Source organism: Mytilus galloprovincialis, chromosome 8 (genome assembly GCF_965363235.1).
Source record: "Mytilus galloprovincialis chromosome 8, xbMytGall1.hap1.1, whole genome shotgun sequence".
NCBI lineage: Eukaryota > Metazoa > Mollusca > Bivalvia > Mytilida > Mytilidae > Mytilus > Mytilus galloprovincialis.
In genome coordinates this window covers 51,921,579-51,939,498 of record NC_134845.1, presented here as the reverse complement: position 1 = coordinate 51,939,498, position 17,920 = coordinate 51,921,579, and the positions used below count along the sequence as shown (strand labels likewise).

At 31.1% G+C, this 17,920-nt stretch overlaps 1 protein-coding gene across 1 annotated transcript; it reads left to right on the top strand.

Moving 5' to 3' along the window:
* Nucleotides 1-7,708, top strand: LOC143043366 (uncharacterized). Its single transcript, XM_076215707.1, has 5 exons — nucleotides 1-168; nucleotides 2,986-3,093; nucleotides 3,362-3,401; nucleotides 6,255-6,346; nucleotides 7,340-7,708. Exons 1-5 carry the CDS (start codon nucleotides 87-89, stop codon nucleotides 7,357-7,359), a joined length of 342 nt encoding a protein of 113 aa, XP_076071822.1. The 5' UTR covers nucleotides 1-86; the 3' UTR covers nucleotides 7,360-7,708.
* The last annotated feature ends 10,212 nt before the right edge of the window (nucleotides 7,709-17,920 follow it).

Genomic DNA, 17,920 nt, shown 5'->3' with positions numbered 1-17,920 from the left:
AGAAGAACACTTAAGAATATTGTTAGGAGTACATCTCATCACGATCAATTCTCTTTGTGACGGTGATAGCTGTCTCAGTACTGAAGATGAATAACACATTTTGGACTAGTTTAATAGCTTTAGTTTGGCTGACATTACTACCGAATGCCGTAACGAATGGTGTTTCATGTGAGGAACATAAGTACATATATTTATCAAGGAAACTTTATTTATACAATTATAACATTCTTTAACATTATTCACCGAATCATGTAAGTCAAAATTAAGTTTGATATAGTATTGGATATCAAACATTTTTTATTATCAAACAATGTACAACAAACATGTATTTTTTTTACCTAAAATAAAATGAAATTTCTAAAAAATTAAACCATTTGGAGAACGGCACAAATTACATTGGATATTAAAAGATTGACAAACACTTACTTAATCATAGAAAAGCTTTCCTATATCTTTTTATTAAAGCGTTCAGCTGTTTTGTTATTCCCTCGGGTTTTCTGTACCTTCTTGTTATGAGTTAAATGTGGCATAAGATTCATACATTTTAGGAGGAGAATACATTCAATTAATACATTGTTAAATGCATATGTTCTTACTGAGATTGCAGCCGCTTTTTGATGATCAGTCTTTAGTTTTATATGTTGTTGTATACTGTTGTTTTACTTTTGGTATTTTGCTCCTTTTTTGCATTATCTGTTTATATCCGATTTACACACTTGAATGTACATTTGCCTTTCTTTTTCTTTCTTCTTTCACCGAGCGTGTCTACCAGGGAAAAGGGCAGGCCCACAGCCACTTTTATATCAAAACAACGCGTTAATTGTGACTAATCGTTCATGATTGTGACTTATCGTTCATGATTGTGACTAATCGTTAATTATTGTGACTTATCGTTCATGATTGTGACTAATCGTTCATTATTGTGACTTATCGTTCATGATTGTGACTAATCGTTCATGATCAAATAAGAATACAATACAATAAAATCCTACTTTCAAAAATATCTTAAACTTTTCAATAATATATCATTGACAGTATTCTGCACTATTTGACGATAAAAGAAATCAATTTTAAATACACATGTTATATACATGATACAATTGTAGATACAACGTGTACTTTGTTATTTGTTTAACTTTACATATATCTGTTGCATTTTGTATTTTTCAAAAAAAGACTGTTTTTTTCCTTATAATTCCGCAGAATGATAACAGAATGGATGTTACATAATTAGAATTATATTGCATTGCTTTCACGATAAGAATACATGTACAATATCTACCAAGATCCGAAACCAGATCTTTCACGATCCTATTATAATCAAAGCTTGACTACCGTTACGTATTTTCCAAGATAGTTTATCTCATTATACCGAATAACACTAGTCTTGTTAATATGGTCGCTATCATTTACCTCTAATTTCATTCACGATCGAATTGCAATGCTTGACCACAGTTACTTATTCTATAACGATGTTTTTTTTTCGATAAAACGAATATACTTATTTTTGTATTGTTCACAATTATGACTACCAGATATTTTCCCCAGTCTTGATTTCAAAAACCAATCATTTTTTTTTTCAAATGTTTAACGACTGTAACAGTTTATATTTAAAGTATTTTTTTTTAATACATACTTAATATAATATGCAATTTTAATTCTTTTTTAATAATAGTCATTAACTTTGAAGTATAGTATATGTTTTAGAATTCACTTACGATCTTATAAATTGTGAATGTTAATACTGAATTGAAGTAGTGAACAACGTAATGTAATCCAAATGTTCAGAAACAGTTAGCAATAAATAACTAGTATGCGCCCAGTTGTTATAGAGGATTGTAGTCAATACTACATATCTAAACTTAACCATTTAATAAATCATCAATCTTTTTAAGTATATCAATAGATGCACGCTGTGTGCTGCAAGTCACCCATTTAGGAATATGACAGTTGTTATCAATTCGTTTAATTTGTGACCTTTTCATCTTGCCATATCCTAAGAGACTTTCTGTTTAGCATTTCCCTCGGAGTTCGTTTTTTTTTAATTATTTTTTTTTTGGGGGGGGGGGGTGCAAATGAGAGTAAGACTAGACCGGTAATTTTTTGTGTTGATCTCTATTTTGGTGTCACAAAGATAATCTTAAATGTAGCTATTGTCAAGGTCATTTTTAAAACACCACTTTAATGTATTCTGGTATTTAGTTTAATGTTAAAAGTTGAAAAGTGATTGTTTAATTGATAGAGGGTTATATGTACGAACAAACCAAGTCGCTTTTCCACAAATAAGCCTGAAACACGACGATTAATTATTTGATGGTTTTTATCTCACTTACACTCTATAAGACACATATCGCAAATCAAATACCTTAGGTCTCTTCATTATGAAAGCTAATTCATGGTTACAAATTTAACTATTAAATTAAACAGAAAAAAATAATTTGATCATAAACAAAAGATCTTCAAAAGACCTTATAAAATGCACATTCAGTATAATGTGCACATGTATACAGTACGCATTAGGATTAATGTTAAATGTCCTATTTATCTCTTAATCTCTCTCAAAAGATTTTCAAAAGTCAATAAAACCACACATTTACCTCATAGAAAAGACAGTAATATAGTAATATTTTATACATATTACCCATTGAATTTTTAAATACACTTCAACATAAAACAACAAACCATGCAGAATAGAGAGTTATTTACAATACTGCATGTCACGCTTCTTCATACCTTTTCAATCACGTTGATAGTTATTACAGTGCTGAAAATGTATAAAACATCAATTTGGCTGTCATTAGTATGTGCTGGGCGAAAACCTCCATGTAAGAAAACAGTATTTTTATTAGCTCAACGTTGTTCAAAATAATTTGCTTAATCATGTACGTATTAAATAGAATATATCAATACTCATTACTTTGACTTTTCGTTGAAAAAAATGTATGCATATCGGTTACGTTTATTGTATATATTAATGTATTTCAGCTCCATGTGATACTACTCCTTGTTCAAACGGCGCCACTTGTTATGCACCTTCTGGCAAAGCCACATTCTTTTGCACGTGTTCTCCAAATTATACAGGAATATTGTGTGGTAAGGTATTTCTTTTAAATAAATCATAAACTTGATTGTAAAGAAAAATATACTGAGTGACAATATATACGTAGATAAAATAATATAAATTTTATAGCTTTCATGAAAATAACGATTTTTTTTTTATTTCCATTTAGATCAACACAACTTATAGTCTGAAACGTTTAATATAATAACTAAATGATTATTTACTTGGATATATTAACTTAATTGATTAAACATCTACATTTTCATAAACAACTTCGAACTAAGGTTTCTCAAATTGCAGATCAGAAGATAACTGACTCAACTGACAGCTTGTCCGACGGGTATGTTAAAAATTGATTTTTCTTTCTTTCTCTCACTTTTTTAAATGTATTATTTGCAAACGAGAAGTTTTTCCATCGAGATCTCAAATGCAGATTTACTAGTAACACGTGAATGGATCCAGTAGAAAAGATATTGTTGACCGTCGATTCCAAATCCAAAATTGACGGAGGCAACTCTTCAAATACATTATTATGATTATTCCTATACTAATTTAATACTCTTTTAATGTTCAGAATAAATAATTTCAAATATCCCTTAAACATCGACTGAGATTGCTCTACATTGACTCCGACTGACAACCGTGGAATTTTTGGAAGACGTCATACAATCAAAAGTAGTAGGCGTCACACAACTAAGTGCATAAGGATTATTATTTGGAAAACGCTTACTCAACATAACGTGAAGTTAACAGAAAGTACAAGCTTGTTTCCGAGAGAAACAATAACAAGTATTAAAAGAAGTATTACAATAGGAAGTTGAAGGCCATCCGGGTTGAAGTTCTGTATTTTTGCTGTCACTAATATTTCAGACTAAGTTGAACAAAAATAGAATTTCTCCTTGCAACACGCAACGCATGAGATATGTTGCAAGGGTTCTTAGCCTGTAGAGAGCGGGGCTATCTTTTTACGATGCATTGATTTTGACGTCTTCATTCTGGATATATGATATCGACAAGTAAGTAACAATCACATGAAAACGGTAAAACATCGGGTGGACCGATCGCATCCATCAATTTGGAAGTCATTGCGTCATTGCTATGATCTAGAAACCATAGTTGATGTATCTTATTTTCTGTCCTGTGTCTCTTATTACTATTGTGTACATGAATATAGTGTATACGACAATGTCCACTATAAAACCATGCCCAGTTTGTGGTTGACGATTTATTATATGGTAGGTGCCATCAATAGATCCAACAGCTTCTTCCAATTCTGGCCAATCACCCTTCGTAGATTCCCAATTTTTAGCTGACGGATTTGTTATCAATGATAGGAAAGCTTGATGAAGAATTGGCCAAATTTCATGGATAGCTTTATGAAATAAAATGTTTGCTAACACCAAGAACAAAAATTGATGATCAACATTGAAGAACCAAGCATATCAAGAGGGAAAATCAAACGAGTTCCGGAAAAAGAAAAGAAAAGGAAAAGGAGAGAGAAAAACATGAAAATGTATAACATACTGTTGAAAGTAATTTTGCCGAAACACCATCAAGCTTTTTGGACCCCCCCCCCCCCCTTCATCTGATACAGATTAACAGTAGTCATACAATTATAATAAAATGAAAAAAATGTTTGCCTCGTTGAATTAAATTTGACTGTTTTGATAGATTCATGTTATTTTTTTAATTGAATAAACTTTCAATCTAGTGTTTTAAATTCCAAACAATAAAATGGAGTAAATGGGTTGAGTTAATTAAACATTATTAACATTAACCATTTACCTTACTACTTTTTTTGGTTTCGGTTTCGGTTTCGGTATCGGTTTCAGTTTCGGTTTCGGTATCGGTTTCAGTTTCGATATCGGCTTATGGTGAACATGTCTATTAGGACCAAAATATTTCTTGAAATCCATAGATGTGTAGTCAATTTACACATGATTTGGACCATGACATTCATTAATTTTCTGTCTCGCTTACTTTAAGGATATAATTCGAATATTATAAATTTCCAATAAATCAATGGATTTCATGCATTGTTTCTTAGATAAAGGAGTGACTTAGCAGATTTAGTTAATATAGATTTAACGTCTATGATATTCCTCCGCTCGTGACAATAAAGTATTTAAAGCAAAGCTCGCCTGACGTTAAATATATGTATATCGAACTGTCAAACATCGGAAATGTCGTACACCACGAAATACAATAATAGTTTTCATAACAAGTAAGAAAGGGATATTGCTTGATATCAACTCGTGTTATTCAATTTCAAAAAATAATAAACGCGCAATCTGCGAATTTATTGGTACTATTTAGATTAAATAACTAGAGTTGATATCAAGAAATATCCAATTCTCACATGTTGTTAAACAGATTTCTCTTATTGTCAACACTCTCATTGTGTTGAATTAAAAAATCCACAAATCTTTTGCACAATCAGTATGACGTCATATGTCCTTTTCCAGTGTCAAATTTAGACATTTAAAGAGTTTTTGCACGCTTCAGAATGCAATAAAATTTGACAAAAAGAACATTGTCAGGTGAAAAGTGTGGGTGGTTTGTACAACAAACAAATCCGAGTTTTTAACGACCATGACTGGCTATATAGGCCTTGCACGGTCGGTATTGACGAAATCACACATGTCCGTTACCATAGACGAAATGTACATCGTCGTTAACTTTGAAAGTAATCAATGATCTAACGAATAGCCAATGGAAATGCTGTGATATCGTTTAGTGATGCTGTATAAGCCAATCAGATTAATTCCGATTTTCGTATCACTTTTTCGTATCACTTTTTGTGCAGTGTGATTTTAGAAATATAAATTCATGCAAGAAAAAGATAACTGGCCACAACCATAAAAAAAACTTCGTTTTATACTATAGAGTATGAAGCAAATTTTATCTTTTTTTTAACTGATCTTCAAACAGTCTGTGTTCTCTTTGTTCAACATCAACAAACATTATAGCCTTGTTTGTAATGTCTACATTAATCTTGAACATGCGTTTCTAGTATAGTTGTACAAGTATGAACAAGTATTCCTAGTATAGTTTACTAAATGAACATGTATTCCTTGAATAGTTTTACAAGTATGAAGATAAATTTCTTGTATAGTTTTACAAGTATGAGCAAGTATTCATAATACAGTTTTACGAGCATGAACAAGTATTCTTAATTTTTTTTCACTTGCAGAGAAATAGCAGGAATCGTAGTTGGATGTGTGGTGCTATTAGTACTTGTAGTTGTAATTGCTATAGTTATTTGGAAATGTTGTTGTAAAAAATGTAGGTATACATTGTTAAATGTTAATCATCAATATTGATTATTAGTGAATATACAGTTAATATTTTCTAGACAAATGAAACACCTTTAACAAGTTTTAAATCCACTTATGAAGTGTTTACGGTTATTTTGATATCAAACATACTAACAATCCGAATTAACACTATCAATTTAAGTTTAACAATGCTGTTAATGTCTTCTCCCGTGATTAATTTTGTGTACTGTTTCAACAATAGACTTGTTAAAGATCTTAAACATGTTAAAGCAACTTAAATCGTTCAAGGAGTTTTTTTTTTGACAGAACAACTCAAGTCATTGAATGGACAGTCCAAGATAAATCAACTTACAAAACTAAAAGTAAACTGAAGGCATTACACAAACATTTCTATTGCAATGCATTGCACATACATTACATAGGAATTGCACAGGCATTGCACATGCATTGTTCATACATTGCACATTCATTGCACAGGCATTACACATGCATTGTTCATGCATTGCACATTCATTGCACAGGCATTGCACATTTTTAGGATGATAAAAGAAAAAAAGCTTATTTAAAGTCAATGCATCAACAGTGTAAGATCAATCAATGTAACACGGGCAATAACGAAATGCACTCAAGGAATAGCGCAGATAGTTATCATCGCAAGGTCAATCTAAAGCTATTTAAATCAACGTACGGACAATAAAGTCATAAAAAGGACAGTACAAGATAAAATAAAATGAAAACCGTATCTAGAATTAAAATTGTATATGAAATTAAGTTGTGGTATGATTTCCGCTTTATACCAGAGTTCAAAGGAAATGTATGATTGCACCTGACTAGACCATACATCGAACGTTTACTTCTATACGTTCTGTATGTTTTTATTGTGCTAACGCTGTCTAAATTGACTTTTATTCCAATGTTATACCATCTTGATTTATGTACAGAACATTAACAGGAAAACAAATATGCATTGGCTAACAAATTTCTTTTGTTTTATTTTCAGCTAAAACCATTCCAATGTGATGATACCTTAATTTCGTCATTATTAAATATAACCAGTCATCAAATCAAAGAAAACTGATTCCGTCCTAAACTATGTAATAATGATAGTTATATAAACTTCTTAATGTTTTAGTAACCCATTTCTAATTCAATACAAATGTTTTCAATCAAAAAAGGTTTACTCTCATTGTGACGTACATGTAGCTACATGTATGGTCATTGCCATAATACATTTCTTCCTCTTTACAAAATATCTTTATATATATTACTTCTTTGTTTCAAAAGTCGTTGCATAACTCATCAAATCAACACGGCACAATAGCCACTACCACTTTCCAAACTTAATTCGAGACACAGATGTTAATAATTTTTAATACAACCTAGATCTATCGAATTCGATATTGTTTTACAGATATATTACACCGGCAGTCATCTTAGAAAAAAACATCGGAAAAAATTAAAACTCACTTTTGCTAACAATTTTGTTTTATATGCCACAAATTGAGACAATGGCCGTTATCATAAAGCAGTACAATCATACATACCACTCTTTGTACATGTTATAAGACATCTCAAATACGTGTACAGCACCTATTACGAACAAATTGTTTTACCTACAATCACGAGTTGTAGAACCTCAATAAAGACCACTTAAAAAACAAATCAACTGAATGCACATGTTCACGTTCAATTTCAAATATTAGATGGCTGGTCAAGTAATAACTGATAACCTTTAGCTTACACTGTCAACTTCTTATGGGAGTATATTCCCATTGATAGCGATGGCTTAACGCATAGTTGCGATGCAAATGAAATCATGTTTGCCTTTTTCGTTAAGATTATTAACCATGATATCCAATAATCAACTAAGTGCAACTGATAGTTCCTGGTTTCCCCTCAGAAAGCATACATGTATATGTTACAGTAAATAGGTGAAATTAGGAATTACATGTAATTACTAAAATTTAGGAATTACATGTAATTCCCGATGCACTTAGTAAATACAAGTAATTTCTAAACCGGCCCAGTAATTACCAGTAATTACTAATTTTAAAATGAATTTTTACACCTATTTACTTACTGAAAAACAATGTTGTAATATGGTCTTCTTATCAAAATTAATGGTAGTACTTACTAGAATATCAGTGAGTATTCTTAAAAAAGGGAGCAGCCTTAAATGTATCGTTTTGCTATAGGTTTATTAGCTACGAGATTAAAATTATGTATGATTTTTGTTGTTGTTAAATCATTAATTAAAATGATTTAGTGAAATTATATTTCACTTTCAACAGCCTATCGGTTTCTTCTATGTTAAATAAGCTGAGAAATATGGTTGATGAGTTGAGCACTTTCAAGCTAATAATTGGACCTAATTGAATATATATTCATTTGACCTTCAATTCAATCCCTAACTGGAGATGGTTTACCGATGTATTCAGATATAAAATTATGAGGTTTCCGCACAACCGAGTGTCTCGTCTACTATTGCTGTGAGTCACAGGCCCAACAAAAATAGGAAGAAAAAATTCCTCTATATGCTATGTCTAGTTCTGTAAGAAGCTTCTGTCCAAATTTGTTAAAAAATCAGGATGGTTTATGAAATCTATTAAATATTTTAGAAACTTTAACTTCAGAGTGTATGTTTGATATGTAATTTGAATAAACAAACTACATGTAGTCCGTTTATAAGTAATTTACGAAAAAAAAATTTTTTTTTACAAACTTTACATAACTTCTAGATATTATTTTATAATCATAAGCAAGCTTCTGTCCCAGTTTGGTAGAAAACCAGGACACTTTGAGAAAGTTATCAAAGTTTAAAAACATTTAACCACAGTTTGAATGTAATATTAACTGGCATAAAACTAAGTTCATTTATAATTAAAATACGGAGAAATCTTTTTTTTTTACAATTTTTTCTTCTTGAAATTGATCTTTTGATTATAAACAAGCTACTGTTCAAGTTTATTAGAAATCCAGGATAATTTTAGAAAATTATCAAAATTTAAAAAAGACTTTAACCACAGAGTGAATATTTGTGGATGCCCCTGGCGACGGAATTAATGATGGTTCGCTATGTCTTGCTTTTGCGACAAAAGTCGCAGGCTCGACGAAAATGAAAAGAACGTCAACATTGAAAGTAAAAGAAAAGGGATGGAACATTTAGCTGACTTATTCAATCCACAAAAAGATCATTCTTATACAGGTAGAAACGATGCTAAAATTGTGTTGCAGGTACATAAGCTTCAGTTTGGAGATTTTGAAAAACTCATAAAAAGAGAAACACAGAAAAATGAAAATGTGATTTTTAACGCCATCAATTTGTATAAATTTGTTTGTGAAGAATGTCCTCTTCATCGCAAATGTCTGACAAAAGAAGTCGTACTAAAACCTATTTTGTAAAAGGAATTTAAGTCATGTCATTGGCCAAGTTGATATGCAAAATATGCCTGATGGAGATTTTAATTTAACAAATTTATGAGATTTGAAGAATTATCAAGATCATTTGCATAATCTAATGTCTGTCTTAAAAAGAGCTGGCTAAGTTGCCTATAAATTTCTCAAAAATGTATTTCTCAATTTTGGATTGATATCATTGGTTTGCATATTGATGATTTTTAGGGAGTTTCAAAATTTATTAAGCAACATTTTAAAGTTTCAATTAAAAACATTACGCACTTTTAAAGTGCCTTATAATCCTTTATACTGAAGAAAGCCCTAAAAATCCCCACCCCTTTACTTTCTAATTTGATATCTTGAATTACGTCTTGAATTTTTAAACAAAAATATAAAGTTAGTAAATAGCTGTAAAAATGACAAAAAAAATCAGTGAATACCAGTTATTACTAAAACAACTAGTAAATACTTGTAATTACTAAACTGACTAGTTATTACAGGCCTTTACTGAAATGTTTAGAAATTACGTGTAATTCCTAATTTCACCTATTTACTGTAACATATATAAGTTTAAAAAAGGGGGTGACAGATAGAATGTGCTGCTTATTTTTTTAATCTAATATTGGTCAGATATTAATTTTATTTTGTGTATTTTCTATTGTAAGAGTATACTTCTGTAAATGAAATAACATGTTTAATATTAAGGCACGTTAATTTTTAGTAACAGTTGGTTCGCCTCTACATTTCTATAGGCTTATTGAGATAAACCAACATTCTGATAAAAAAAAACTACGTGAACTATAAACTCCATGTATATTTTTGTATAAAAATGATAATGATAATAATATAATTATTATATCTATGATGAAAGAGGATAACTCATTTAAAAACTTTTCTTACATTTTCTGATAACCTAATACGTGTCACGGTACTTGTCTATCCCAAATTCATGTATTTGGTTTTGATGTTATATTTGTTATTCTCGTGGGATTTTGTCTGATGCTTGGTCCGTTTCTGTGTGTGTGTTACATTTTAGTGTTGTGTCGTTGTTCTCCTCTTATATTTAATGCGTTTCCCTCGGTTTAAGTTTGTTACCCCGATTTTGTTTTTTGTCCATGGATTTATGAGTTTTGAACAGCGGTATATTACTGTTGTCTTTTTCTAATACAACTACATAGAAAATACTACCAATTCAATAGAAAATTACAGATTGTTAATTCGTTTCAACAGTGAACATAATACAACATATCCTCATTGATTGATATAATCTTGAATTCCAGTTCATATTAAGTTATGGGCATAGAAAACTCTCGAGGAGAGAACCGGATACAAGATAATAATTAAAAATACGTTTCAGAAAGCAAAATGTGGACTACTATGGTATGCGTAAGAGCACACTAGATATAGTGAGCAGGTGTTTCTTATATAACTACTCTGGAGCTCATAAAATGAAGCATTAATTATAATAAACATTATTGTCATCTGAAATATATAATCTGTTTTTACCATTGTAATGAAATAGCAAGCACAAACATACGAATCCACTTACCCTTGAAAATTGCCAAAGCGAATGTGTGTTTCGTCAGCATGATCCTATGGTAATTTTTTTTCCTAATGTCTCGTGCTCATTAACCCAAAATAAAATTGAAAAAGGAAATGGGGAATGTGTCAAAGCGACAACAAGCCGACCATAGAGCAGTCAACAGCCGAAGGAAACCAATGGGTCTTCAATGTAGCGAGAAACTCCCGCATCCGTAGGCGTCCTTCAGCTGGCCCCTTAAAATATGCATAGTAGTTCAGTGAAAATGGACGTCATACTAAACTCCGAATTATACACAAGAAACTAAAATTAAAAATCATACAAGACCAACAAAGGCCAGAGGCTCCTGACTTGGGACAGGCGCAAAATTGCAGCGGGGTTGAACTTGTTTGTGAGATCTCAACCCTCCCCCTATACCTTTAGTCAATGTAGAAAATTAAACGCATAACAATTCACACATTAAAATTCAGTTCAAGAGAAGTCCGAGTCCGATATCAGAAGATGTAACAAACGAAAATAAACAAATGACAATAATACATAAATAACAACAGACTACTAGCAGTTAACTGACATGCTAGCTCCATCCAATGCATACATGTACTACCAATATCAAAATATAAATATAAAAACATATCCACATTTTAATACGTATGGTAGGGAGAGGGGTAACTTATCAAAAACCACATCAACCCATAACAGTCAATATGTATTGCCTGACCAAACATAGCCCTTAAACCAACCACCACTTGGATATTGAAAGAATGAGGATGTATCACGTGTACTTCCGCCAAAGATAGCAACCAATGAGGTTATACCCATATCCTCAGTGATTGATATAATCTTGCATCAAGTTCGTGTTAAGTAATGGACATAGAAAACTCTATAGTCCATACAGTATATTTGCAGGCCAATCTCAAATTACATCACTAGCGAGGTTTTACCTTAAGGAATACTTGTCTAAAAGTATTCCCAATACTCCAAACAAAAATGTCTTCAACACTTTTATTAAATATTATTTTTTAATTACTTTACAAATCTACTTAATATTTCAAGATACGTGTACACAGTTCTTTAAAAATAGTTTCATAGTTCAATAAATTCTCATGAATTTGACCACATACAAACTTTTAAAAGTTGCGTTAAGGCAATGAACTCATATCAAAATGAACATTGTCATTATTTGAATAACTTGTTGTAATCAAAGGGACTTCACCTCCAAGTACTAACCATGCTGGTTTGTCTCTGTCTTTACTGTTGTTGAATCAAACTCACCCTTTACTTCCTAATCAGGAACATTGACAATTGTATTTCGACTTGATTCTTCACAACTTTGCCGAAAATATATAAAAAATTTAAAAATGACATCCTAGGTCTTGTGCCAACAACCCTATATAAATGACCACCTAGGTATATTGCCACCAAGGCATATATAAATGACCACCTTGGTCAATTGCCACCTAGGCATATATAAATGACCACCAAGGTCTTAAACCCACCAAGGCTGTATTGCCACCAAGGCAAATGTAAGTAAAAGTATAAGAATATGATTACTTTGTCGACAATACGGGGAGCATGACCATCCCACAGCTTGAATATTGAAAGAATGAGGATGTATCACATGTACTTCCGCCATAGATATCAGATGAGGTTATTCTACCATAAAAAAATGTGACGATACCATAATATTTTATAAATATTATTGCTAATAATATGATGCTGGAATAACTCTTTAATGTATGGTATCTTGCTTTATTCGGAATGGTAAATCACTTTATTGTTTCACATGTTTGATAGGATTGCAGAATAAATCAAAGCTTCTTGTACCATTTCTATTTGGTAGTTGTAAAAATATGGTATTATCAGAGATTGATCGTAAAATGTAGTGTTAACTTCATTTAATCAACCAAATGTAAATTAGAAATTATCAAGTGTAAATCTATTTATAATTTTATACATTAGACATGTTAGAATTTCGGAATTTGGTTATTTAACAGAATAAAATAAAATTTTCGTTTGACATTCGATTACAAATATTGCTGTTCTTTTTCTGTGGATTTTCTTTCTTTTCTTTTTTTTATAGAAAAAAAGATATATGTTTTATGAGTTAATCTTACATCTACGACCAAAACGTTTTTCCTAACATGAGAATATTGCATATCGTATTAAATTATCATGATGTTCAAAATCTAAAATTATTATATCTATATCGCTTTAATAGTCAGATCTACCTTATTTTATACATATATAAGATATAATTTGTAAATAACGTCACATCTGAATGGTATATTAATCATTGTAGGCGTTGTAGATACATGCATCGTGATTCTAAGTAAAACTTAAAATAAATATTTTGGAAAACAAGCTTTCATTGCCACAAATTGTATAAGTACTTCAAAAACAACTAATTTGAATACCATTTTATGAGAAAAAAAAGCATACTATTTATTGCGTTATTGCTATTAAAAATACATTTGAAGTTCGTGTTCACAAAGGCTGAAACAAAATTCTCCGCACTAGTGACATTCGTTTGTAATTGATGCATAATAATAAATCAAAAATTAAAAGTACGGGTAATAAACTAATGAAAAAACACAACATAAATCAATACCACAAATAAGTCTTCGGCGCGGATATAAAATTCGGACGAAAAAGAGACGGGATTCAGCTACTTAGTAAAGTGTATATGTAAGGGAAATAGGGGTCACTCTAAACTCTAAAACATGTAAACGGATCAACACAAAAAAACAAGACGAAAAAAACTATAAAAAAGATATTAGTGAAAATAACATGGCAAGGTGCTTTCTCTCGATCAGTATACGCACACGATATATAAGCAAAATTATGATTAAGCATTACTATGATAAAGCATTATTATGATTAAGCATTATTATGATAAAGCATTATTATGATTAAGCATTATGATGATTAAGCATTATGATTAAGTATTATGATTAAGCATTATAATGATTAAGCATTATTATGATTAAGCATTATTACGATTAATCATTATGATGATTAAGCATTATTACGATATCGATTATGCATTATTACGATTAAGCATTAAATGATTACGAGAAGATATTGTATCATGAGTCCCAAGTGGAAAAGATGTAATTTGTCCTACAAAAATTTACGGACGCCATTACGATTTGATCTGCTATAATGGAATATATGTGCCACAGATGACCATGGATGTGTTGAAACTGATTTGATCACAATCCCGTCTTCAATGTATACTACCATATTAGAATAATCACGGGATTTGTAGTTTGATGAACAACACGACGATTGTCATATATTTATCAAGATCTGCGTAACATACTGGAGCACATAATAACAACCCGATTTTGACTGTGGGGTTCGACTTGCTCAGACTTTATATATGTCAACTTGTACGATTAGCTCGTGTATGTAACAACGTATTAGATTTTAGCGAGAGAAATTCATAAGGAAATAATTCGTAAATATAACTCAACATGCAGACATCTTCTACGTTCAGGTATTTCATATCCAATATTTTATGGTAATATTCTTTACAAAGCACAAAAATGTCAGTATTCACCTCAAAAGCTTACAAAACCTTTAAACAGACTTATTAAGAAGGGATATAGTTACGATACCGTTGTCAGGTCATTTAAGATTGCATATTTTGGTTTTAACATTGATTCACTTATAGGGTCTTTGCATTGGAACTAAACACATTTATTTAAAAAAACAGTTGTAGGCATGACACGGATTATGTTCTTCTCATATATTTTATGAAAGTATGATACTAAACCCCTAACGGGTAGGATTGTGCCTGATATTCATATGATGAAGACATAATCTTTCAATCAGTTTAATTGAGGTCTGGAGCTGGCATGTCAGTTGACTGCTAGTAGTCTGTTGTTATTTATGTTTTATTGTCATTTTATTTATTTTCTTTTGTTACATCTTCTGACATCGGACTCGGACTTCTCTTGAACTAAATTTTAATGTGCGTATTGTTATGCGTTTACTTTTCTACATTGGCTAGAGTTATAGGGGGAGGGTTGAGATCTCATAAACAAGTTCAACCCCGCCGCAATTTTGCGCCTGTCCCAAGTCAGGAGCCTCTGGCCTTTGTTAGTCTTGTTTGATTTTTAATTTTTGTTTCTTGTGTATAATTCGGAGTTAAGTATGACGTCCATTATTACTGTAATAGTATACATATTATTAAGGGGCCAGCTGAAGGACGCCTTCGGGTGCGGGAGTTTCTCGCTACATTGAAGACCCATTGGTGGCCTTCGACTGTTGTCTGCTCTATGGTCGGCTTGTTGTCACTTTGACACATTCCCCATTTCCTTTCTCAATTTTATTTAGTATTCGGTGTTATCTTTTTTTGTACTGTTTCTCTTTCTTTTCGTCGTTAATCGTGGGTTTTTTTATGACATTATTGTCTTTTTGTTTTGACTTATACCTTTGAATTTCCATTCGGTAAATTTCGCCTCTGTCGTGAATTTATGGCTGAGTTTTTTTTTTTTTTATTATTTAATGTATTGCTAGTTATATTTAGCCTACAGTTGGAATCATCTGTTAAGTCAATGTGCGGAATGTTATAATTTCTTTTTAAGATACATCCTGTAATTTTTTTCTTTTATTCTTTCATTGTTTACAATACTTTGTCTATGTGCTTCATGTGCTTTTTTAAATTTATTGGTTTAGATATTTGTTAGTTTCTATAGTGATTAAGATTATAAAACAGCGATAACTGCTGTGCCTCTATTCTGACCTTTTTTAACCTGTATGATTGTCTTGATTACACCACTTTGTCAAAATAACGGAATTTCATGCGATTGACATTCAAGTAAAAGGTTAAGCTAGCTATCAAACCAGGTTTAAAACCCCATGTTCTACATAGGAAAATGTCTGAATCAAGTCAGGAGTATGAAAATTGCTATTGATTCGTTTAATATGTATGAGCTATTGATATTGCCATTTGATTAGGGACTTTCTGTTATGAATTTTCCTCGTAGATTGGTAGTTTTGTGTTTTTGACTTATTAAATGTACCATAACCAACATGACAAAGAGTTAACTGTGAGATATTAAAAAAAGGTCACTCATAAATTAATCTTTATGATGGCCTACAATTTATGTATGTAGAAAAATCACTATTGCTATATGAGTAAGTATTCGTGTGTAAACACCATGACAGGATCACGCCTTAATATAAATACATGAAGTTTAATGTTATCAAACCTTAAACCATGGCACTCAGGAAGCCATGAGCATTTGAATTGAATAGTACAAGTGATTGTGTATCCTTTTCGTCAATATCACACATGCCGTAATCATGGTATAAGGTGTTGTGTAACATTATACTCGTATTGAAGCTTGCAAGTTTAACTTTTTTTTCAATTTTCCAGAAGGCTTTGAAATATCATATACTGATACTAGTAATGTTACTTTATACTAGTAAAGTCAGATTTAAAAAAAAGCTTGCTTTTATATGATATTTCAGGTCAAGTGAACATGGGAGTTGTCAGTTTGTTTACAAATATTTAAGGGTATTGTTTCATTTTTCTGAATGTCACATTATAATAAGTTTACACAAACCGAGACTTGAAAGTCATACTATACAGTGGTTTTATCCCACGGGGAATTGTGCACTAAACTTTTCATGCTAGCTATTGTTTATCTATTAATCTTCACTTACTACTTTTACAAATGTTTTAGAAATAAAATGGATCGAATTTTTACACATTTACCGAAAATGTCGGCTACTTTAACATTTTTTTTTATCTTTTTGAAATACACACTTAACGTTTTTATTTAAAAGAGAAACGCAAGTTGGTATTTGATAAACCATCTGAAACTGAATCTTCTCTACCAAAGTATGCTTTAAATGTGTGTAAAACATGTAAAACTTCTTTCAAAATTATTGGTATTTATCACATTTTCAAAGAACGGCATCATTTTCTGTATGTTTATCTTATTTTAAAAAAATACATCTGTTATTTGTTTATAACAATTTGCACAAATAACCTTCATGCATAGTCAATTCAAATGTTAATTGTTGAAAAGAGTGGTCCATGAACTCCTTTTAATGTTAAATCATGATGAAGGATCAAAATATGTCGAAAATGCGTTTTTCCGATATGTAAGTTAGACGTTGTGAACTGTTTGACTGATATGTTAGTAAGACGTCGTGAACAATTACATTCTACTTTAGCAACGTCATTACATTCCCTGTACCTGTATCGTACGTATGCCCTTAACAGACTTCTTCACAATTAACTGTACAATATTTATATTGTTTGTCACTTGGAAGAGCGGTTTGCCTGGTGTAATAATCTGTCTCTATTGCTAAAGGTAAACATCGATTCTAAAATTAAATGAAACACGTCAATGCTGTCTGTAATTTACACTTTTACAATAGTATACATTTTTTGCTCTGTTAAATATAGATGTTTTGTCTACGTATTGATATTGACAAGAAGTTGAATGAATTTTCCGAAAGTATAACTTTCTAAAGCCACAAAATTAATGATGTGTGTTATGAAACGTAAACTTCACACAGCAGTAGCCCTTTTCACAGACAAATCTTACGTGCAAAATTTATCGGAAGTCTTAAATATTCCTTATCAACTAAACTAAACATGTGTATCGTAAGATTAATTTTACA

What these genes read in the sequence shown, in the direction of transcription:
- LOC143043366 (XM_076215707.1), top strand. Translation starts at nt 87, where the DNA reads ATGAATAACACATTTTGGACTAGTTTAATAGCTTTAGTTTGGCTGACA. An exon ending in TTATACAGGAATATTGTGTG is followed by an intron (nt 3,094 to 3,361) that starts GTAAGGTATTTC and finishes CTCAAATTGCAG; the next exon opens with ATCAGAAGATAACTGACTCA. An exon ending in GAAATGTTGTTGTAAAAAAT is followed by an intron (nt 6,347 to 7,339) that starts GTAGGTATACAT and finishes TTTTATTTTCAG; the next exon opens with CTAAAACCATTCCAATGTGA.